Source organism: Halichoerus grypus, chromosome 2 (assembly GCF_964656455.1).
Source record: "Halichoerus grypus chromosome 2, mHalGry1.hap1.1, whole genome shotgun sequence".
Taxonomy (NCBI): domain Eukaryota; kingdom Metazoa; phylum Chordata; class Mammalia; order Carnivora; family Phocidae; genus Halichoerus; species Halichoerus grypus.
This window is the reverse complement of record NC_135713.1, coordinates 149,798,491-149,821,707: the sequence shown is the minus strand read 5'-3', so window position 1 is coordinate 149,821,707 and position 23,217 is coordinate 149,798,491. Positions and strand designations below refer to the sequence as shown.

Below are 23,217 nucleotides of genomic sequence, written 5' to 3'. Positions count from 1 at the left end.
AGGCACCCAGTGGGTTTTTTTGTTTGTTTGTTTTGTTTTATTAGAAAGCTATCGCTCAGAAATTTAAGTAATAATATAAGTAGCGTACAAATTAAGTAATACTTCTTCTACATTGTACCTATGAACAAACTTTGTGTTTTTGTATGGTTTCTTCTGGGGACTCAGAAGACAGATTCAAAGTTAAATTACCCTCCTTTTTTTCCAGTGAGAAAACAATTGAGTTTTTGAAAGGAAAAAACTTTGCATATCACCCTTTTAGCCTCAGCTTATCTCAGAACTTTCCTGCTCTGCATTCGGTGTCCTACTACTTAGCACAGAGCCTGGCAAGAACAGCGGTGGAGGCAGGTAGACTTGGTAGATACGTAAATGTGAATCTGATGGCCCTTGACCTCTCTGGCTTAATGCGGAGGCTGTGCTGAGCTAGGGAAGGATGACGTTTGTGTATTAGTGAAGAATGCACATTTTCATTCTTCCTCAAGTTGTCTTTAATTATGTCATCTTTATAGAACGTTGTAAGTAGTCCAGACATGTGAACTTTTTCCTACTCTAACGGCAGTTAAAATTATGCTTTGGATTATGTTTAGCTAAATTATATCTTGGCATTTACGTATTACTCCCGCTTTTGCACTACCAGCACATGGGAAGCATCAGGAGCTTTATGTGGACACCTCAAACAGATGTTTGGGAGGGGAGGGATGGGGTGGAGATCAGGGAACCCACCCAAGATAATACTTACTGCATTGTTGCTCTGGGGAGATTAGGTGAGAAAAACGCGGGGTTCGGATCCCGAGGTGTTTATGTACCAGAGCTGTGACTGGGACGTTCTTGTCAAAATTTTCTGTCACCGCTCAGTTTAAAAGAAATTGCTTTATCACAGTCCTAGCCTGAACCTTGGTAAGCTGGGCTAGCCTGGCTCCTGGGATTTGTTTCCTCGTCCCTCTTTTCCAGCCGAGATTGGAACTTGTCCCTTTCTTACCCTATCGTGCTGGTGCTCAGTGTTTGCCAGACTTGTATGACTTCCCATTAGAAGAGGCTGTCTGTGTTCTCCCATGCGTCCTGAGCACACGGGTGCGCCATCAGCCGTGTCCTCACGTGAAGGTGGGGCTGCTGTGGGGTCTGCCAACGGGAGAAAAACTGTATGAGGAGGGTGAGGGGTGGCACGGACTTTTGAGTCTTGGGGAAATTGAACTGGTGTCTCCAGGGTTTGCCTGGGCGGGGCGGGGGGGGGGCGTCATCAAAATGGGGTGCTTCCAACACACAGTTTCTCCTCAGCCTCATGTTCTATCTTGAAAGTCAATGCGAAGTCTCATTCTAGAATATAACCTGTTTGTTTTACACTTAAAGTAATTTCTCCTAAGACTTCTGGAGCCTTGTTCCAGGTGCTGCTTAGATGGGGTGTTCTGTTTGTGAAAGCCCATCAAGCGGTACACTTACACTGTAGGTGCTTTTCGTTACGTCTGTCGCGACTCATTAGAAAGCACACAGAAGAGAAATTTCCCCAAACCTACAAGTGTATTTGAGCTCCAAGAAAAGCTGTTGCGTTTACCCTCTCCCTTCTTCACACTGGGTTATGGGTACCTTGGTTCCAGGCATATGTATTGTCGGTTATGATGGATCATGAAAGGGTTTTAAATGGGTAGACGTTGTGTTTGTAGGATTACTTGGGTTAATGCAGACAAAGGGCAGCCAGGAGAGCCACTCAGGAGATCTGGGTGGGTCAGTATGAACAGGAGATGTTGAGGCTGGAGCCTGGGCAGTGGCCAGAGGGATGGGCAGAGTGGGCAGACTCCAGGGAGCCGCCCTGGAGAGAACGTGGAGCCCGGGAGGAGCACCTGGGGCAGAGCCTTGTGCATTGTGAGATGCCGCCGGGGACTGTGGTCACCAGGGTGGTGGCTGCATCATCATTATCGTGGTCTCATGTAGCTTAGTATATAAAAGTAGTTACACTTTTACTTTCTAATGTGATAAACTTGATTCCTAGTCCACATTCTATATACAAAATTGTATAAAAACTTCTGGTCAGTATTTCAGTGCTTATACATTTTTTAAAGCTTGGATTGAAACAAATAATCATTTATTGTAAGTCTTCTAAAATTCTATTAAACTAAAATGAAATTAAAATTTTTTTAAGATTTTATTTTGAAGTAGTCTCAACAACCCAACATGGGGCTCAAACTCACAACCCTAAGATCAAGAGGCTCATGCTCCACCAACTGAGCCAGCCAGGTGCCCCAAAATTAATGTTTAAATTGAGGTTACCACTGGTTCATTTCTCATTTCTTTTCTTGTCTTTTTTTTTTTTTTTTTTTTTTTAAATAGTCTCCATGCCCAGCATGGAGCCCAGTGTGGGGCTTGAACTCATGACCCTGAGGTCAAGACCTGAGCTGAGATCTTAAGAGTCGGCTACTTAAACGACTGAGCTACCCAGGCACTCCAGCCACTGGTTCATTTCTTAAAACTTGTTTAGATTTTTAAATGATTAAAGCTGAAAATACTGGGGCGCCGTTAAGCATCTGCCTTCGGCTCAGGTCATGATCCCGGGGTCCTGGGATCGAGCCCAGCATCGGGCTCCCTGCTCGGTGGGGAGTCTGCTTCTCCCTCTCCCACTCCCCCTGCTTGTGTTCCCTCTCTCACTCTCTCCTTCTCTCTGTCAAATAAATAAATAAAATCTTTTTTAAAAAAACTGAAAATATCAGTGAAGATTATTTTTTTTTTTAAGATTGTAATTTATTTTTCAACAGAGAGGGACAGAGAGAGAGGGAACACAGGCAGGGGGAGTGGGAGAGGGAGAAGCAGGCTTCGTGAGGAGCAGGGAGCCCAATGTGGGGCTCCATCCCAAGATCCTGGGATCATGACCTGAGCCGAAGGCAGACGCTCAACGACTGAGCCACCCAGGCACCCTCAATGAAGATTCTTAATGGCTGCTTTTAATTCAGCCAATTCAGAGAGGCCACCAGGCAAGGGGTGTGGGAACACTATTGTGGTGGGTTCCTAAAAACCAAAAATGGGTTTTGTCTGCCTAGGTTTCATAGACATCTTTTCAGAGTCCAAGGAGGGCCTGGGTGTGCACGCATCCCTGATCCTGCGCTTCCTACACCGCAACCGGCTCTCCGGCACGGCTGTTCCCTGCCCCATGCTGGACCACTGCGGGAACGTGTGCTCCATGAGGGCTTCCGTTCTGAAGGAGTCCTTGGATCAGCTGCTCCAGAGAGAAAAGGGTACGTGTACCCATGTGGTGGGGGCTCCTCAACACGTTCCACATGCCATAGCAGCCAGCCCTTCTCCCTGCCTTCATCTCTGAAAGCCAGCCTGCCTGCTTTCCCTCCTTCCTTCCCTCCTTCCCTCCTCCCTCCCTTCCCTTCCCCTTCCCCTTCCCCCTTACCTTCCCCTTCCCCCTTACCTTCCCCTTCCCCTTCTCCCTTCCCTTCCCTCCTTCCCGCCTTCCTTCCTTCCCACAACTGGCTTCTCGTCGTTCAGGTCTCATTACTTTATCTAATTAACGCCCCCATTCCCCATCATTCCCCCCTTCTGGTCACCATCACATTTGTAGGTTTAATGTTCTAAATGGCACTTATTATTTGAAATTGTAACATTATTATTTCTCTCCGTTTTGTCTGCCTTGTTCGTGTCATTATCCTTAGCACTCGAAACTCTGCCTGCCACATAGTAGGTACTCTGTGAGTAGTAGTTGAGTCAAGGAGGAAAGCCACCACACACAGTGTGGACTCACTCAGGTCCGTGGAACATAGAGTCCAGAAAGAGACTCAAGTGCGTGTGGGAATATAGTACCAGATAGAGTCAGCATTACAAATGGATGGAAAGGCGAATTAGTCAACAAGTGAGGTCAGGGCAACTGGCCAGCCATTCGGAGAAAAAAATAAAACCAGATTCTTAACCCATTCCATTCACTGAAACAAATTTCAGGTGGATCGAAAAGTTCAACTGTAAAGAAACTGAAGTGCTAGAAGAGAGTAGTCCCACTCTGCACAGCTCCTGCCACAGGGACCTGGCTAAGCAAGATGTGAGACTCAGAAACTATCAGAGATTAATAAATTAGACTTTATGCAAACTGAAAGGTCTGTATAGCAGAAAATAGAAGCAGAGTCAAAAGACGAATGAGGGTGCCTGGGTGGCTCAGTTGGTTAAGCGACTGCCTTCGGCTCAGGTCATGATCCTGGAGTCCTGGGATCGAGTCCCACATCTGGCTCCCTGCTCCGCGGGGAGTCTGCTTCTTCCTCTGACCCTCCTCCTCTCATGCTCTCTCTCTCTCTCAAATCAATAAATAAAATCTTTAAAAAAAAAAAAAAAGACGAATGATATTCTAGGGAACAAAAATATATTTTGTAATGTGTTAGGACAGACTGAATTTTTTTACTAACTCTGACCTTGGGCACTTACTTAATCTCTGTGCCTTGGTTTCCTCATCTCTGAACTGAATTAGTACGTAGAAAACATACAGAGAAGTGCCCGGCTCACAGTACACAGCACCTGTTACGTGTGTGTGGATCTACGTCCTGTAACATACAAACCGGCGAGAAGGCTTGGGACCCAGCAGAAAGTTAGATGAGGGTAGGATGGGGCCGCTCTCAAAAACACAAGTGGCTTACAAAGTCTCACACATATTTAAAGAAATGTCCATTGAAACTGTAAGATACCCTTTTCTTCTCTTAGTGTGGTTTTGCAAATATATCAATGAATTAAGTATTTTACTATAGTGAGCTCATGGAGCAACCCTTGGCCAATTTCTGCTTTATAAGGGTTTTTTGGAAGGAGATTTTAAGGAATACTTATTTTTCTAGGACGAAAGTACCAAGCATATTTATGTTAGGTATTTTAAATGACCCCTTATTTCTCTTTGTGAAAGAGATGTCATGTGATAGAATCTGGTTTTCCCTGCAGAAAGTCCTGGAGATCTAACCAGAAGCCCAGAGATGGACAAACTAAAGTCAGTAGCAAAGTGCTACGCTTACATAGAAGCATCCTCCAACCCGGCAGACATCGACAAGATGACAAATGGAGAAACGTCCTCCTACTGGCAGTCAGATGGCAGTGCCCGCTCGCACTGGATTCGGTGGGTGCTAGAACAGCGTTGGTGAGAGCCCAGAAAAGGACCTGCTTGCTTTCTCTTACCTCATCAGTGTGGTCACAAATTAGCTTCTGAAGTTTAGAATGTTTTCTACTTCCCTGCCTGGTTGTTTTCTTATTGGAAGTGACTATCTGTGGAGACGTCTGAAGAATCAAGTAAAAAGAATTACATGAAATCATGCTGCCTGCTTCATGTATTCATGAACGTAGGTAGTCATTTTGCCTGCGTTGTGTGTTCATGAACGTGGATAGTCATGCTCCCTGTGTCGTGTATTCGTGAACATGGGTAATTCCTGCACCTGGTACTTAAGGGAGAAAGAGTATTTGACTGATATTTTATCATACTGATTTCAGATCTTTTCTACTAGTTTCTCAGGAAAATTAACATCACAAGGGGCAAGTACTTTTCTTATATCAGATGTGATTTTACTTTTTAAGATCCTTTCTGTGCATTAAAAAAATCTGTATGCACCTCTCTTTGCCAGTTTGGCAGAGGAGGAGGGGATGGGATGAGCAGGAACCCTGGGGTAGAGTTGGCGGCAGTAAGCTGGTATTTCTAGAAGTTCTGAAGCTGCCATCTAAAGTTTCACCTGTCTCTTCAGAGAATGGGCTGATTCAATTGGTGGAAATAGAAATAATTGTCTTGTTCTCTCACGGGGAGTATATGTGACCTTTAGCCATCTAATTTATAGATGAGGGAATATATTCAGTTCTTCAGATGAGGTTTAGAATTTGCTTCTTGCAGGTCAAGCGGTTTTTTTAGGGTGTTCATATTGTACTTTCCTGCCTGTACTGCTAGCTTAAAAGGAAATTTAAGATTAACCTTGAACCGAAAGGAATTTTAGAGACACACGGAGGTCGTAAGGACTTTTCCAGTTGGTTGCTTTTAGGAAAGAGTGTCTGATGGCATCAAGTACAAGCCTGCAGAGATGGGACTTGTGGGCGCTGCCCGCTTCGCCCCATATACACACTTGTTTGTGCTCCCCGTGTTTTCCAGCTTAAAAATGAAGCCAGACGTGGTGCTTCGGCACTTGTCCATCGCGGTGGCTGCCACTGACCAGAGCTACATGCCGCAGCAGGTGACAGTAGCTGTGGGGAGAAGTGCCAGCGATCTTCAGGACGTCCGCGACGTGCACATCCCCAGCAATGTCACTGGCTATGTGACACTGCTGGAAAATGCCAGCATCAGTCAGCTCTGTGAGTCAGCCACGAGGCAGCTTGCCTTCTGACTTGGGGAGTGGGAGGGGCGCAGAAGGGATCGTTTTTAGTGGGGAGACCTCTGCAGTGGAGAAACTGTCGGATTTTCTTGGGAGGTTTGATTTGCTTCTCATGCACATGGGAGTAGCCATTATTTCGTCTCTGTGGTGTTTCGTAGAAAGTTATAGGAGCCCTTTTTAATGAAAAATATTTTATTCTTGTTTCCTTATTAGAAAATTAGAAAAATATAAACAGAAATTATTCAAAATCCCACTACCCAAGGGATTGTTACTGTGAATATGTTAGTGTGGATCCTTCCAGATCTTTACTTGTTAGTGTGTGTGTGTGTGTGTGTGCGCGCGCGCGCACGATCCGTGAGCGTGCACACACTCGTGGCTTAAAATAAAACGTAGCGTTGTGCATGTGTACTCACAAAATGTAATGTATCTGTATATGTATTTACAAAACGGCGATAGTCTTTCCATGCTGTTGTGTAAAATGTTTTAGCATATTGCAGACCATGTGTTCTTGCACACCTTTACTTAGCGATGTAAGAACATGCCTTAATTTTAACCAGCCCTTTATTCCTGGACATGTACGTTGTTTCCATTTTTATACTATTATGACCTTGCTTCACACCTAGCATTTTGGAAATAATCACAATTCTGTGATTTCTTTCCAGGCTTTTTTCATTCAGGGAGCCGGGATGCTTCATGTTTTGTCTCATTTCTCCTAATGCTTTCCTGGGCCAAAAGAAGTGTCCTTACTTTGCTCAGAGGAACTGAGGCCTAGGGAGGTAGCGTCTTTGTGTCTCGTGCCTGGGCAAAGCGGTAGTTAAGCTCCTGGAGTAGACGCTCCTTTCTCTTAGCTGTGTCCTCTTCAACTTGTCACCTCCTCCTCTCCAGCCCAAACAAGGGATTGTGACAGCTCTTAAAAGGGGGTCATGCCTGTGTCGTCATCTATTTGGACTTGATTATTAAACATAAATTCTCACAACTGCTGTGAGGCAGCAGCTTTTTAAATCAAAATTTCAGAACCCCAGCAAAAATTCTAGAAATTTTCTACCATGTATTTAATCAGGATTTAAAAAATGGTCTTTGTGTTAATTTTCAAGATGCATAAATTCCTAAGAAACTTCGTGATGGAAAGGGTTAAGCCACCCTTAAATTTACACAGTAGTCTTATGACTCCTTAGTTTGGTTGATGGTTTTCTGACAAGTTTATTATATGCCAGCTCCATTGTACACATTATTTATTTCTGGCATCAAAGTATATTTCAGAATTTTCTTTTCAAAATGTGAATTACTATTTTGCTTTTAGTTGGGAGCCTAGCATTTGCTGAACTGAAGAAGTTAATCCAATACTGAATTTGTCGTTTGCGCTTGACAGATGTCCAGATTAACATAAAACGTTGTCTTAGCGATGGATGTGACACTAGAATTCATGGTCTGAGGGCTGTTGGCTTTCAGAGAGTTAAGAAGTCTGGGGTCTCGGTGTCAGATGCTTCTGCAATCTGGTACTGGTCTCTGCTAACCTCTCTGGTGACGGCGTCCATGGAGACAAACCCCGCCTTTGTCCAGACAGTGCTGCAAAACACGCAGTAAGTCACCCTCTCTGCTTCCCCGCCCATCCAGGTGCCCCTCTTGTCCCCTCCCCCTGCAGAGCACATCCCTGAGACTCAGTGGCTCAGCCCTGGGTGCCCTGGTGTTTCCTGTCTGCGCTTTCGGCTCCAGTCTGGGGGGGGGGGGCGGCGGGGACGGGTCACGCACACTGTTCTGTTCCTCGCCCACGGGGGAGCAGTTGCTCACATTCATGGATCACTTTGTATCAGATACAGCACCTTCAGATGCCGGGCATTATTTACCTCCTCCTGTTGTGAAGCGTACATGTAAACCTTGTCCCCGTGTCACAGACGAGGGCTCTGCGACACTCCCCGCGCCCGCGGCAAGTCACTGGGCTGGGCAGGGGTGCACCTGTGTGAATTTAAATTTAAAAAGTTAAAAATTAAAAGACAAAACCAAAAACCTGTAGGGCAGAAAGACCCAGTGGTAACAACAGACAAAGCGGGGGTAGTGACATGGAGCCTTAGAAGCTAGGAGCTACTGGTACCATATTTCAGTGACTAATGGCGGTTCTCTGATGTCTTCCGAGAATGAAGCTTTTCAGCCGGCAGCGCTGCGGGCGGTGCCAGATGGGAAGTCATATTTGTCTGTACTCCTGTCTTGCTTCCTGTTTAAACATTTTTTTTAAAAATCAATTAGAAACTTAGAGAAGTATCTCAAGTACAATACAAACAACTTTATTTCCTTCTGAGCCATTTGAGAGTAATCTGCAGACCTGGTGCCCCATTGTCCCTGAGTACACGAGTGTGTGTTTCCTGTCAACAAGAAGGTTCCCTGCCACCAAGAGGACCAGGAAGTTCCCAGTGATGCATGGTGCTGTCATCTGGTCCTCAGGTCCCATTCGGGTCCTGCTAGCTGTCCCAGTGACGTCCCGTGTAGCAAAAGGACCCAGGCCACTCTTGGCGTTTGTCACGTCTCCTCAGTCTCCTCTAGTGTGGACCAGTTCCTCAGTCTTTCCTGGACGTTCTGACTTTGACACTTTCGAAAATTATAGGTTGGTTATTTCCAGGAGTGTCGTTCAGTTTTGGTTCACCTGATGTTTCGTAATGATTCAGTTTAGGTTTTGTGTCTTTAGCAGGAGTATCAGAGAGGTGATGGTGTGTTCTCATTGCGTCCTATCAGGTGTCGCACGACTTTAGTGTCCACTTACTAGTCCCGCTCGCGTTAACTCTGATCCCTTGAAGGAAGGGGCGTCTGCCAAATTTTTCCATTGTAAAGGGATTTTTTGTGTTGGTAATTAGTAAGTATTTTGTGAGGGGTGCTTTGAGACTGTAAATGTCCCATCCTTCCTCAAACTTTATATTGGTATGGACTCATGATTCCTGTGTTAGTTGCTGGCTTATAACATCACAGTGTTGAGGTGTAGATTGGCCCAGATTTGGCCAATGGGAACCCCCTTGGTGTGGTTCATGTGTCCTTTTGACGTGTCCTCAGCAACTTGAAACACTTCCTTACTTTCTAGAACAGCAAGCTATTCCAGGCCTGTTTCGATCGCTCCCTGCCTCAGTCCTGGAATCAGCCATTGTTTCTGAGGGGTCATCATCCCTTTTAGTGGAGACTAAACAGACGAGCTCATTGCTTCTCTCAGGCCCTGTTGGCGGGCCCCACCAGGAAATACACGTTTGTGCATAAATAGTACACGTGTGTGTGTGTGCACCTTACACACACTCACACCGTAGTCATTTCTGCATCTGTAGTGCTGAGAACTGTAGAGTCCGCAGTGACGCCCCCACCTCTAACCCACACTCCATGGACACTCTGGTTTCCTCTCTCTGTGTTTGCACCTCCCTTCTCGGGTAACAAGAAAACTGCCGTCCTTCCTCCCCACTGTATTTACTTATTTACTGAGTCCTACTCCATATAACCCGTCTCCCGTCTCCCCTGCCCTTGCCTGGACACCCTCCTCCCCGACGCCTGCTTCAGGGCCTCTGCATGGCCCTCCTCCCCGACGCCCTCTGCAGGGCTGTTGCTGTGACCGTCCCCGTGCATGGGCCCCACTTGTTCCCCTTGGGTTCCCTCGCTCTGCACTGGGCCGCCTTCCTTGGTGCTCACATTCCTGCCAGGCTGTCCCTCTGTGCAGATACCTTTCTCACTCTGCTCAGTACCCACTTCAGCACCCCGTTATGGGCCCCCAGGGTGCCCTACCCTCCCACCCAAACACACATGAGTGTCTGCCTTGTGCAGCCCTGCTTTATGGACTGAATTCGCAGGAAGGGGAAGAAGAAGAGCTTTCTACCTTATTCTTGTAAAAATATGCCAAGTTGTTGAGGAATGGATATATTTAAAGTTTATATTTCTAAACAGTTGTAATTGTTAATCTGCAATTATGTTTTCAGTCCTAATGTTTAAATATCAGTGATCTAAAACTACTGTAATTTTTTTTTGAAAAAAATCAGTGAGGGACAATAAGAAGAATATCGTGAAACAAAAGTGTTGTATCAGTAGAAATAGATTTGGTAAATCACTGCACGCTCGTGTGCGTTTGGCCTCATTGACCAGCTGCCGTTCATGTGGCTGCCATCCTGTGTAGCCCCTTGTAGAGTGGGGAGAAGAATGAGAGCAGAGGGAAGCCGACACAACATTAGCCTTGCTGTATTGTCTCCATTTTGAAATAGGAATAATACTGTTGGAGGGATTCTCATTACTGTTCCCTTGAAATGACTGTCAGTTGTAGAATTTTGAGTTACTTTTTGCATACCTTCACATTGTTCGCGCTACACTCGCTCACCCAGCGCAGTTGCTGGCGTGGAGTAGGACCCAGTCATTTTTGTTTGCATCAATCTGTCTGATGACTACGAGTCTGGAGGAGGTAAAGCTTTTGGGGGATTCAGAAAGATAAACGTAAGAGGAGACGAGAGAAGACAAACATTGAAGCAGGCATTAAGGTAGAAAGGCCAAGAAACACGGGGCAAGAACAGAAACTGTGACAGGTGCTCATGCCTAGGAGGAAAGAAAATTCGTGGCGTGTCCTTAGATGCCATAGATCTCAAGATGGAATGAGTAACATGAGCTTCTTACTGGGCCACAGACTGCTCTGCCTCTGGGGTCACATTTTCTAAGAACTCCAAGGTTTTTTCTGTAGAGTATATATGTCTTCTGCCCACCCTGTGTGAAATGAAAACTTGATCCCAAAGACTGGAATAAGTGTCCTTGGAAGGAAATGAGACTCTTAAAAGAAAGAATAAATAAAAAGGAAGGAAACTCCATGCAGTTACTTGGCACCGTGACTCCTGGGGAAAAAAGCTGGTTCGATGTTGTGTGCCGGGCTCTCTGTGGGAACGCTTGGTTTATGAGGGATTAATCCCAACAGGCGTCTAACAGTTTGGTGTTCATTGAATATTATTAAATTAACGTTTTGCCTGGATTTGTTCTGATTTTCCATCTCCCACTTGCAGGAAGGCGCTGCAGCACATGCCTCCGCTTTCCCTCTCACCAGGATCTACGGATTTCTCGACTTTCCTGTCTCCCAACGTTCTAGAAGAAGTGGACAGCTTCCTCATAAGGATAACTAGGTAAAGTCAAGGTTGATGAGATGGGGCTTGTAGGGGGTAGAGGGTCTATATGCTTGTTAAGTCTTTTTTTAAAAAAAAAATTTTATCTTTTAAAGATCAGCACTAAAAATGGCTCATTTTCAGTGACTGAAGAGAAAGTAAAATCATAGTTCAGCCCTCTAAGCTCCATTATGTAGCAACACCACCTGACCTCAGGGGGTGGGGGTCCTCTGACGCAGCCAGAACAGGTGTCTTAGAGTCCCCAGTGCGGACGCTCTCAGCTTACTTGGAGCCCCAGCCCACGGCCTCCCTGGCACCCGCCAGCAAATAAGCCAGCGGTCTGTGGGCCTGGGTGAGGCCCCTTAGTAGCTTGACAGACTTAGTGCTTGCTGTTCTGTGTCCGCCCAGCCCTGAGGGCGCTACTGGGTTGGAGCACAAACCGGGTCCAGAGACGTCGGGAGTTTTAAAAGTTTCAGTGTAAGGTGTTTGGAGGACATCTAAAGTAGGTTGCTAGTGCTTGGAGGAATGAGCCCTTGAGCCTCTGGCTGCTGATCATTCTTAGTGGCAGAGGTTTATTGTAGCGGCTTCTTTATTTGTGGTTTGTTTATTTATTGTTTGGTTTATAAAGTTTGACTTGTTAAAATCGATATTGTTAGTATTATTTAATAGTTACAGATTAAGGGCACAGAGGGGAGGATTTAATGTCCTCGTCCTCTGGGTTGACTTAGGTTTTCTTTAGGTTATCTTGAGGATTTTGAGAAAGTATTTCTGATCAACATATAGAAAGCATATGACAGGTGGATTTTACTGACGGTGGTCAGTTACGTGGGGTTTGGGGGATACCTGGATTTTCTCATGTTTTTAGGAAGTGACGAGTTTTTTGCTCTTTGTTTATAGCTGCTGTTCGACTCCAGAGGTGGAGCTGACTCTTCTGGCCTTTGCACTGGCAAGAGGAAGTGTTGCCAAAGTGCTGAGCTCCCTGTGTACCATCACTGACCACCTGGACACACAGTACGACGCCTCGTCCCTCATCTCCTCCATGGCGTCCGTCAGGCAAACCCTGCTCCTTAAATACGGTAGGTGAGCACGGCACGGTGGACGAGCCAAAACACCGTAATTAACCTGGCATCTTCTTACCTCCTTGGGCAGTTTGTAGCTACCCCGTGATTCCAGGATGAACATATCCTCTCCTACAGGGGCTGGCGGGGAGAAGGGGGATGTGGGCCCGTTGATGGCAGCATCGGAAGAGGCTCTGAGTATCCCCTGGGCTGTACTCCCGCGGTTTACCGGCCAGACCACTTAGGCTTGGTGGTCATTTGAGCACAGCCGTCTTCGATGAGGTACAGATGCGTCTCTCTGTGTAGACCAAGAGGGTTGGGAAGTTGGAGTACCTCCCATCTGGAGGAGGGAGGGAACTGGCCCAGACACGGCACAAAGCATCCTGGTCTTAGACTGCATCGCTCTGCGTCCCTGTGAGAGCTGTGTGTCCACCACCGCCTTGCCCCCCTGGGCCCGGCCACCGTCCCCCTTGGCGCTTTCCTGTTGACTCGGGATGGGCCCTCCTAACCCTTCTCAGTTGGTACCTGAGGAACAACTCAACTGCCAGCCCGGCCTCTGGCACTAACGTTTTGTCCACAAAGTACAGTCTTGGATCCCATCTTCTTCAGTTAAACGGGCAAACTGTGCTGTTTCTGCCATGCTATTTGTTCTTTTGCCTTCATACAACTTAGTAATTTATTTTATGTGTAATTTTTAAGGTCCGACAATTGATGTCTTGTAAATCCAGTTTTCCTCTTAAATTTGAAAAGGTCATTTTTTGTTGGGGTAGGGAGCCCATAGCAGGCACGGCTGGATGGGAGGAATACGTAGTGTTTGGGAAATACTCTCCAGGAAAGTTATCGATTCAGATGAGCAGTTATTTGGGCCGGGAACACTGGATGGGGAGGGACGCAGGAGGGAATGTTTGTCACTGGCAGTGTTCTAGTTCTGGGTTGGTTATAGGTTAATGGGTATTCATTAAAAGATTATTAGCGTGAAAGAAAAAGGAAAAGTTTTCAGGTTGTTACAGCAAACAGTACTTTTTAAACTTCTTAAAACTTTCAAAATTTGCCTGTAGGTGTATTAAAGAAACACAGCCCTAGACCCTAAGCTATTATTTATACATGTAAATGCAATTGTAATCAAATTAGTTATTGGCTCCAAAACACTATTTTAGGAATTCCCCTCCCAAACATGTTGAATCTGTGGTATTTGTCTTGTATCTTATAATGTGCTTTGTTTCTGAGGAGTGGTTATTCTAGAGACCTCTTCTTGGAATCACATAGGGACATAAAGCTGTACTTGGTCTCCTTCAGGAAAGCATAGAAGAATGGCGTCAGCTTCTGTTTTAGCTTTTCAACGGGTGCGTTTTCCGTCAGTAGTCTCCTGGCCACCTGCTTTCCATTTCCACGGACGTGCCTGCTAGTTTTTATTTTTTACCTTGTGCCAGCTTAAGGCTCTCATCCTCTCTCTTTTCTTTGATCAGGTAAACCTCTTCAGTTGACCCTTCAGGCCTGTGATGTCAAAGGGAAAGAGGAGAAGTCAGGGCCTGAAAACCTCCTCGTGGAGCCGTGGACGAGAGACGGTGAGTGGTAGGTCTGTCCGTGTGTGGTGAGTGGAAGGGCCGTGGTGCACTCTCTGCCGGTGTGAGGCTTGGGCCTTGGACTGCTTGGAACTCGCAGCCTGCACACCAGGTCGGCCTGCACGAGGCGGTGGTTCTTGAACCATCTGCGGGCCATCCTTATCGCAGCCTCGTACTCTGCTACGGGTACTCGAGAGCCCTCGGTTTTGAAAAGCAAGGACTCTTCCTTTTGGAATATAAAAAGTTTCCATTTTTAAATTCAGATTATTTTTCCATTGTGTTACCCTAAAGCATTAAGAAACTCAGCAGATCTGAGGCACGATACTGCTGAAAACATAATTTCAGGAGAAGGGTATTTCTCAGTGTGACCCCTCTGGATCCGGAGTGTCCGGAAGAACCTCGCTGCTTGCCTGCTGTTAACACGGGAGCTGCTGTGGGGCTCTCCCATGCGGTGGTGGGCTCTTGCCCTCGGCCCGGGGTGTCTGTGAGTCTCTTCCTCCCGTCTCGTTGGCCAGCCGGTTTGTCTCCTGCACGTGCCCCCTTGCGCTCACTGCGCTGCTTAGAACATCGCCGATTCGGCTCAGGAAGGGGACCGTTTGGGTAGTTATCAAACGCTGGCAGGAATTGCCCTCCTGCTTTGGGTTTGCTTTCTCCTTGGCCTTCCTCACAGCATTGCGGACCACATACGTTCTCAGTGGTCCCCTCTTCTCTGTCGTGTCTCCTGTGTTCGTGCTTCTCCCCGAGGCGTCTCCTCTCCCTGTGGGCTTCGCGTGCTATAGACTCTTACGCAGGACACTCGCTGCAGTCCTCCCCGCGCAGCGCCGTCTCTGCAGGCATGTTTCCTTCACTGTGTCCCTCTCCTGTCCCGCTAGGGCCGCCAGGGGCCACACAGGCCGCACACTCCCCCGTCACGTGCCGTAACCCCAACCCCCACCCAGGAAAGGCAAGAGCACTCTGCGAGAGGCCCCTGCATTCTTCCTTCACGCTCTGGAGAGTCGGGGTTTCTGTCTCCAGAGCATGTAAGGCAGACCCTTCCCAAAACATGTTGATGGATTTGTACTCTCATCATCATCATCCACTGAAAAGCCTCTCTTTTGTTTTATTTTAATCTTATTTTTTACTTATATCACCATTTCAAATCATGTCTCCATCTATTCTTTCTTTTTTAAGACTTTTTTTTAGAGCAGTTTTAGGTTTATAACAAAATTGGAGGAAGGCACAGAGTTCCCGTATAACACATTCCCCCCGCACGTGCAGCCTCCCCCATTGTGAGCACCACTCCAGAGGGAGACATTTTCTTACCACGGACAAGCATACGGCAACACTTCATAATCGCCCCAAGTCCACAGTTTACCTTAGGGTCCGAGAGAGAGAGGAGAGAGAGACAGAGAGAGAGAGGAGAGCGCACGTGCGTGAGGGGGAGGGGCAGAGCGAGAGGGAAAGAGAGTCTTAAGCAGACTCCGTGCTGAGTGTAGAGCCTGACATGGGCTGGATCCCACAACCATGACCTGAGCCGAAACCGAGGGTTGGGTGCTTAACCGACTGCGCCACCCAGGTGCCCCCTTCAGGGTCCACTCTTGAGGCTGTACGTTCTGGGGGTTTAAACAAATGTGTGATGACACGAATCTATCGTTACAATACCATACAGAGTACATTCACCATCTTAAAAAATGGTATACGGATTTGTAACATTCTTCAAAGTCCAGAAGGAAGTCCACAGCTGCAGATTTTCCTGTGGCTACGAGAATCGGATACTGTTACTCTCCCTGCATCTCATCTGCCCATCTCCCCTCCCTGCCTTCCGCTTCCCTTGGAGGGATGGATCTTGTAAAGTCGTTGTAGTTTGTGGGTCGTGTTGGTTGTATTTCTGACAGGCGCACAGGTGGGACGTGCGTAGGCCTGGGGAGGAGACTCGGTTTCTCCTGGTCACTCCCTCCACAGCCATCGCCACCGAAAATGAGCCTGAGGCGATGGGTGGGGCAGGGGAAAGGCTCACGGCCAGAACAGTTGGGTCTAGAGGAGGGATTGCTTTCCTTCCCTTGGGCGGGGGAGGGGATAGCTCTTTGCGTGGCTGTGCTTCACGCTCCCCAGGTGCCCGGAAGTGTCATTTCTGGAGAGGTGCCTCTTGCTGCACAGTGAGTGCCCAGGCGACCCACACACTGACCCTCAGGAGCCCAGCTTTCCTGTCTGGTGTTTGAAAGGGATGCAGGGTGCTGCCCGTACACCGAAGGGGTTCTTTAATCTGTGATTGGTTATTTTCTTTACTGTCATTTGAAGAGAATAAATTGGGGGGGGGGAGCAGTATCAAGACAGAGGGAGCTTTAGGGCATCACATGAGCTCTTTTTTGTTTTTTACCGAGAAAGGGAAGAACAAAGTTTTACTTACCTTTTAGGCTTTGTTTATATATTTATTTTGGCCTTTAGAAAAAAACCTTTAGATGTGTGTTTGGTAGCAATGTCATTTAAAGAGTGTCTGATTCTTTTGATTTGGTTAATTGCTTTAGCTACTTTGAGACAAATGACAAATGCTGGTGGTCAGTTAACCTGGGCAGACCTTCAGCGCACCAGAGAGTGGGCTGGATAGATTAGTCTTACCGTTAGCCGAGTTGTGTGAATTCCTGACCGTGTGGCTTCTTAAAACTGAGGACATAATTACTGTTTGATGGAACTAGATCCTACCGTAGCTTCTCTCTGTAACTAGTCAGTGTTCCTTTGGTTTTAATTTTCCTGGTTTTGGTGACACATTTTGCATATTGTTTTATGGAGATTCAACTTCATCAGTTTTGTTTATTGAGTTCAGTATAATGAAAGCAGCAGCATGAAGCGGGTTTAATCTTGAGCAGGCAGAATGGTTGCGGGCCGTTCATGGTTCCAGGATGAGTGGTTGTTTGGTGCTGATGTGGGCATGTGTGTGAATTTTATCATTTACAGAGGTTTGAAAGAGAAAGGCAGCCTTGGGTCTAGCAGCAGACCTTTTTGTGAATTTACAACAACAAAAGAGGTAAACCATGACTTTGATACAAATGAAAAATGAACAGTTACACTTTTTATTTATCTCATTAATTAGTGAGGGACCAGTAAGATGTTACAAACAGTTCAAAAGAGAATGCATAAGATACATGTAGACCGGTAAGAGTGCCGACAGGAATCCACAGATAGATACAAAAATTGGTCAACATTCATGAAGAATAATCAGCTGCATTGGGGTGCCTGGGTGGCTCAGATGGTTAAGCGTCTGCTTTTGGCTCAGGTTATGATCTCAGGGTCCTGGGATTGAGTCCCACATAGGGCTCCCTGCTGAGCAGGGAGCCTGCTTCTCCCTCTCCCTCTGCCTGCCTCTCCCCCTGCTTGTACTCTCTCTGTCAAAATAAATAAAAATCTTTAAAAAAAAAAAAGAATAATCAGCTGCATTTTCTGCGGGCAGGAACCGTCTGCATTACCGTCTTGACTCTACGGTTTACAGAGTTGTAAAATAGCTCACAGCGAAAGGTGGAGATAGCCCACAGAGTGTGCTCAGCGGAACAAACACCCAGCCATCTTTTCTGCCCATTTCAGAGTCTTGCACAGTCTTTCTTGACAGAGTCTTCCGGAAGTTCTGTCATCCCTCTGTCGTCTGTCCTCTAGGCCTGCGTGCCTCTGTCTGCCCAGTCAAGCATCAGGCATGGTTTTAGGAATGGCACAGAAAGACGATTGGTTGTCAGGTCTTTTGTCTGTTTGAATTTAAGTCACAGTCTTTATGAACTTTATCTTTCTTGTTACCTCAGAGCAGGGCTGCCGGTGTGGTTGAGAAGACAGTGTGCTGTCTGCACCTAGCCACGGTCTGTTACCTAGGGGTTGGCAGTGAGCTCACACCTGTGCGGAGGGGAAATCTCTTTCTGATTTTTATGAAAATACCAGATAGACTAGTTACCCCCTGCCACACTCAAAGGATCCGGTGTGTTTGGTTGGTCTCTGTGAGTTCTTAGGGTTATGACAAATGAGTCGGTTATCCTCACTTCACTGTCTACCTTTTGCAGGGTTTCTTACAGAGACTGGAAAGACCAGAGCAAGTACCATTTTTTCTACAGGAACTGAATCTGCATTCCAAGTTACACAGATCAGAATTATGGTAATTCTCTTACTACCTTCTTTAAGCAACGTTACTGCTATTTTTAAAAATGGGATTCCATTTCAGAGCCTGTCACTGGTTTCCATCACCCGTGTTGTGACCGTTCTGTGCCAGGCGTGTAGCAGAGGGCAGGGACACAGAGATGCGTAGATTGTTGTCTGGCGATGTGTGAGTGCAAGGGATCTCTCCTTAGGAAGCAGTGTTTTTATTTTTCTAGGACTAAATATCATTTTGTTGGTTTGATTTTGCTTTAAGCTCTTTGAATTTAACTGTATTACTTGGGAACACAACAGCCACAGGACTTTTGTACCTTCCACGTACTTGAGCTAGATCTCTGTTTTTAGGTTCGACGTGGTGGCATTGGAGCCCAGTGCGGGTTGGTGTTTGCCTATAACTCATCTTCTGATAAATTCCATGCAGAAGAACACTTCAAAAGGTTTGAAAAATATGACAAATGGAAGCTTCAGGAATTCAGGCAATTTGTAAAAAGCAGGTAAGGAACGGAATAAAAATCTTTGTAGTTAATAAGGCTGAATGCATTTTCTTATTGGCAAAATATGCTTTCCTGTGTTTATAGAAGTGGTGCCCCTAGCCCATCCTCAGTGGCCATGAGCATTCATTGCTTTCTAGCAGCATCCGTGAAGACATGTTTTAATTTGTTCGTAGATTCTTTACTCAGTCCCTTCCGTGACCAGGCATACACGTCTCCAGAATGGCTGGGTACTGACACGCGCCCGGACTGTCTTCAGTCTTACCTAGCCACTGGGAAGTTTATCGATGCCCCAACCTTCCTCCTCCTAATCATGCTTTCATTGGAGGTATTTTTAAGCACCCACTCTGCACTGGGCCTGATGCTCGGCGCAGAAGAGACACAGTGAACAAGTCGGCACAGTCCCTGCTCCGTGGTGCTTACTGTCCTCTCAGGCCAGCAGTGTCACAGTCTTGTCAGCACTGGGCAGGAGGGGTGGGGGCTCTGGGAGGAAAGACCCCGGAGGGAGTGTTGTTTGTGGTAAGAGCTAAGGATGATGTACAGTTGAAGGAGAGATCCTGAGCAAAGAGCAGAGCAGGTTTGAGCACTTGTAGATGAAGTACGGCAGGCTCGGGGGCCTGCAAGTGCAGAAGTTACTGCCAGGTGGAGAGTGGGGAACGTGGAGCTGGAGGGCCAGGAAGCAGCCCAGTCACTAAAGGTCTTTCTGTCTCTGGCTCAGGGCTTGGACTGCATCCTTTAAGCCAGGGTGGGGGGACAGCATAGTGTTGAGGAACTTCGGGGAGAAGAACGAGGAGACCAGATGTGTGTTTTACAAGTACTGTTCTGGATCATGCTGTGTGGCCAGGGGAGAGCCAGCATGGAGGCAGGATGGAAAGAGAGGAGGCGGCCAGAGGCCTGGGTCCCCTCGGCTAAGCAGCACTGGCCGCGATGGAGAGGTGCTAACTGACGGAGAGACCACCAGACAGTGACTGAGTGCAGAGCAGAGGAGGAAGGATGCTGTAGGCATTGGGGAGGCTTGGGATTTTGGCTGGGGCAGGTGGGGACACTGGGAGTGCCCTTCTCTGATAGAAACTAACTTGGGAAAGCAGTCTGTGGGAAGCTGATGAGCTCAGTTTTGGTCCTGTTGAATTTGAGGTCTAGGAAGACTTTGAGCTGCTTGGCAGCTCCTTGGATGAATGCGTTGGAACCTGGAGGAGGTCCTGAAGGTACCAATAGGAGAGACGTTTGAAGGATAATTAAAGCGAGATTTTTCTGGAAGAGTATGTGGGCTGGGAAGAGAAGAGAGACCCTGTAGATCAGCATGCTGAGAGGCACCAGCATTTAAAGGGCCACAGAGAAAAAAGGAGGCTGAGAAACAGCCAGTGAGGCAGCAGGAAGTCCCCTGTGTGTCATCATGAGGCCAAGGGGGGTGATGTTAAAGGAAGTGGGGAGCGGGCAGCGGGATCAGGTGTTACCCAGGGTCATTTGGATAAAGTCTGCGAGGGGACCTGTCGGCTTCAGCCCGAGGTCATTGGTGAGCCTCGGGCAGCGCTGCCTCCCACATTCGTAGTAGCAAGCTAAAACTCACCGAGCTGAACCCTGGACTTGCTCATTGTGCCACTGTCTCGGGTGACAGGGGAGGCCTTCAGCCGTCATCTGGTACCGTGCCGCCCTTTACCGGCATCCACGTCACCGAGGACTGTGTTCAACGTGGATTCTGATTCAGTAGTTCTGGGTGTAGACTGTGACTTGTGAGAAGCTCTCAGGTGACTGATGTTCCCACCTGCGGACCACACTTCGAGTAGCACAGATCTAGAATAACTCCCTCTGTCTGCTGGTTGTCCTCTGGTGGCATTCCTGACAGATGGTCATTCAGTCTCCAGAACACTCCTCACGATGGAGAACTCACTGCACTTCAGGGGTAGATCATGTTCAGTTGAAATCTACAGCTGTAATTCCAACCCTCTACATGAACTGGAACAAATCTCCTTCATTCCTAAAATCTCCCTCCCCACCGTATATGTGCCTTCTTAAAGGACTCCCCCCCCCCTTTTTTTTTAAGAATTTATTTATTTGAGAGAGAGAGACAGAGATCGTGAGAGAGGACAGGAGCTGGGAGCAGAGGGAGAAGCAGGCTCCCCACGGAGCAGGGAGCCCAATGCAGGACCCAATCCCAGGAACCTGGGATCGTGACCTGAGCCGAAGGCAAATATGCTTAACCAGCTGAGCCACCCAGGCGCCCCTAAAAGATCCTTTTTTTTTTTTTGATGGTAACTAGAGATTACCCTTGTTTTTAAGCAGCTCTATCCCATTCTTGGGACGTATTAAAATAAAATTTTTTCCCCTAAATCTGTTAAATAAGATTTTTCACATCTTATGTAGGATTTTCTTTTAATCTAGGTGTAGGTCTGTTCGCTGCTTACTTGCTGATTTTAGCTTCTGGTTCCAGCCTGAACTACTCTGAAATCCTGGTGTGGTTGGCCTGCATGTCACCGTCTCTCTCCAGTTTGAAATCAAATTGTTACTGTACATGCATCTATCTTCTTCCCTTTTTTTTTTCTCTCTCCTGTCCTTCTGGCCAGATGATGGTCAGTCCGCACGCTCCCAGCCAGCTGAGCGACTGCTGTGCAGACTCAGGAGGACGCACGCTCAGCTCTCTTTTCTGCCCTCTGCGGTGTGGTGTAGTGAGTGAGCTTGCCTCTCTGTGCGCTCTGACACCTGGCCAGCAGTCTCTCCCTCTCAAAGAGTTCTTGATGGCTGCCGCAGAGCAAATTAAAAAATCCTCAAACACGGTATTGATGAAACTCATTGACATGGTTTTGGGTTAAGACAGAATACCTCCTGTCCTATTGATTTTAGGATTAATTATGTCATGAGAGATTGATGCTAATAAAGTCTGAAGTTAAGAAGAGAACATTTTTTTTTCCTGTTACAGAACCTACTCTGGATCCTTAATCTTCCTGCACGGATGCCCGCGTTTGCTTATCCATGCAGAATACTCACGTGTTGCTAGCTTGCTAGCTGTATCACAGATTAAGTAGTGGAAAGTTTTAGGAATGTTACTTGAAAAGACTGCCTTTTTCTCCTTTGGTTATTTAATTGCTGAAGCGGGAGTGTCTAGTTTTTAAAAAGAAGTGGCTGGGGTTGTGCTACTTTAGCCTTGAGGCTGAGGTGCTTTCCTGGAAGGACCTTTTAAGGAACAGGAGAAAATGCAGAGGCTGAAGTTTTCCTTTTTTGGAGCTCCAGGATCTGAAAGTTCCCTGCTCTTAACCTTCAGCTGCTGCAAGTGCACCGAACCTCAGGCTGGGCATACATAGAGTAGCCAGACCTAGGGAAAGAAAACTGAACCTGCCTCTCCTTTGGATCTTTCTAGAAGCGCACAGCGGTTGTTGCGTTGTTTCTTATTCCTGAGTCATCTAAGATGCCTCGCTTTCATGTCTCATTCTTCAAATATGCCAGTTATCTGGAGAAGCAAACTTCCTCTTTAGTTCCCAGATTGTATTTGGAACTGGTACTAGCTCCCATGTCAGAGATAAGGAGGCTGAGGAACGGGAGGAAGTCACCAGCAACTACTCCCGTGCTTAGATGCTGCAGTGCCCCAGCCGGTCCCTGCCTGTTCGCGGCCGGCCATCCGTCCATCCCAGTCAACGCCACTCAGGTGGTGCCTTGCTCGTGAGACCCCTGAGAAGTTTAGAAAGAGGACGGTGCTTTGTGATCACCATTGTGTTTACAGGGTTGGTTGCTCATCTGATGACCTTGGAGAGGATGACCCCATTGGCTGGTTTGAGCTGGAAGAAGAATGGGATGAAGCAGATGTGAAGTTGCAGCACTGCAGGGTTGCCCAAGTAAGCATTAGCGAGTTGTGGCCTTCCCACGTTTGCCCACTCCCTCCTTTTACCCTGTCCGTGTTCACGGAGTGGATCATATGCGCCAGCCCCGTGCCAGCCCCGGAGCCAGCCCCGAAGGCCAGTCAGCCGTGACTGTGACCCTCACGGAGCCTGTGGTCCAGTGGGAGACGCCCCGGTACAGGGACACACGGGGGCTGTGGCCGCCCAGAGGAAGCACGTCTCACCCGGCCCGCAGGTCACTGGGGAAGGTTTCCCAGGAAAGGCGGTGTGCTGCCAAGTGTTGGAGGTCGATGAAGTCATCACCCGCAGCCAGGCTAGGACGTGTGGGGAAGGGTGCGTGCAGCGGGGAGAGTGGAAACACGCTGGCCCGAGTGCACGAGAGATGTGTCTCCATGGCTGTGAGGGAAACTGTGATTGTCTGGCCACTTCATTTCTTTCACGTACTTAGTGTCCCTCTTAGTAAGAAGCTTCAGTAAGAGAAGTAAGAACTACCTTCTGGGCTTAGAGGTAGTAGATATTCAGTAAGTATTTATGCTTCTGAGTAGTGGGGCCTGAGTGGCTCTTGGCAGAGGAGCTTCCACTGTAAGAAGCAGAGAGTTTGCATAGCAGTTGGGCTTTCAAATGGCTTTGGCCTCGAGCAGACAGCGCAGTGTCCTGGGCTGTGGGTGGTATAGACTAGTTGGGAGCTTTGCGACAGTTGTTGACTGTTTTCACCCTAGACCTGATTTCTGATTCAAAATGACTGGGCCACAGAGCAGACACACTTCTCTGCTTCAT

The 23,217-nt window shown here is 47.3% G+C and overlaps 1 protein-coding gene across 4 annotated transcripts in view; it reads left to right on the top strand.

Annotated features, from left to right (window-relative positions):
• Window positions 1-23,217, top strand: part of ZZEF1 (zinc finger ZZ-type and EF-hand domain containing 1) — a 103,732-nt gene that overhangs the window by 16,063 nt on the left and 64,452 nt on the right. For 3 of the 4 annotated variants that reach the window (XR_013445915.1, XM_036078417.2, XM_036078416.2), the window contains exons 3-12: window positions 3,024-3,218; window positions 4,900-5,071; window positions 6,083-6,282; window positions 7,672-7,882; window positions 11,300-11,416; window positions 12,293-12,471; window positions 13,920-14,018; window positions 18,032-18,123; window positions 18,468-18,616; window positions 22,326-22,437. Coding sequence is in view for 3 of the 4 variants with exons in the window: in XM_036078417.2 (XP_035934310.1) it covers window positions 3,024-3,218; window positions 4,900-5,071; window positions 6,083-6,282; window positions 7,672-7,882; window positions 11,300-11,416; window positions 12,293-12,471; window positions 13,920-14,018; window positions 18,032-18,123; window positions 18,468-18,616; window positions 22,326-22,437 (1,526 nt within the window). In the remaining variant the exon portion in view is untranslated. Of the gene's footprint in view, window positions 1-3,023; window positions 3,219-4,899; window positions 5,072-5,272; window positions 5,292-6,082; window positions 6,283-7,671; window positions 7,883-11,299; window positions 11,417-12,292; window positions 12,472-13,919; window positions 14,019-18,031; window positions 18,124-18,467; window positions 18,617-22,325; window positions 22,438-23,217 lie in introns of those variants that run through there. The other variant, XM_036078418.2, reaches the window with a different exon arrangement.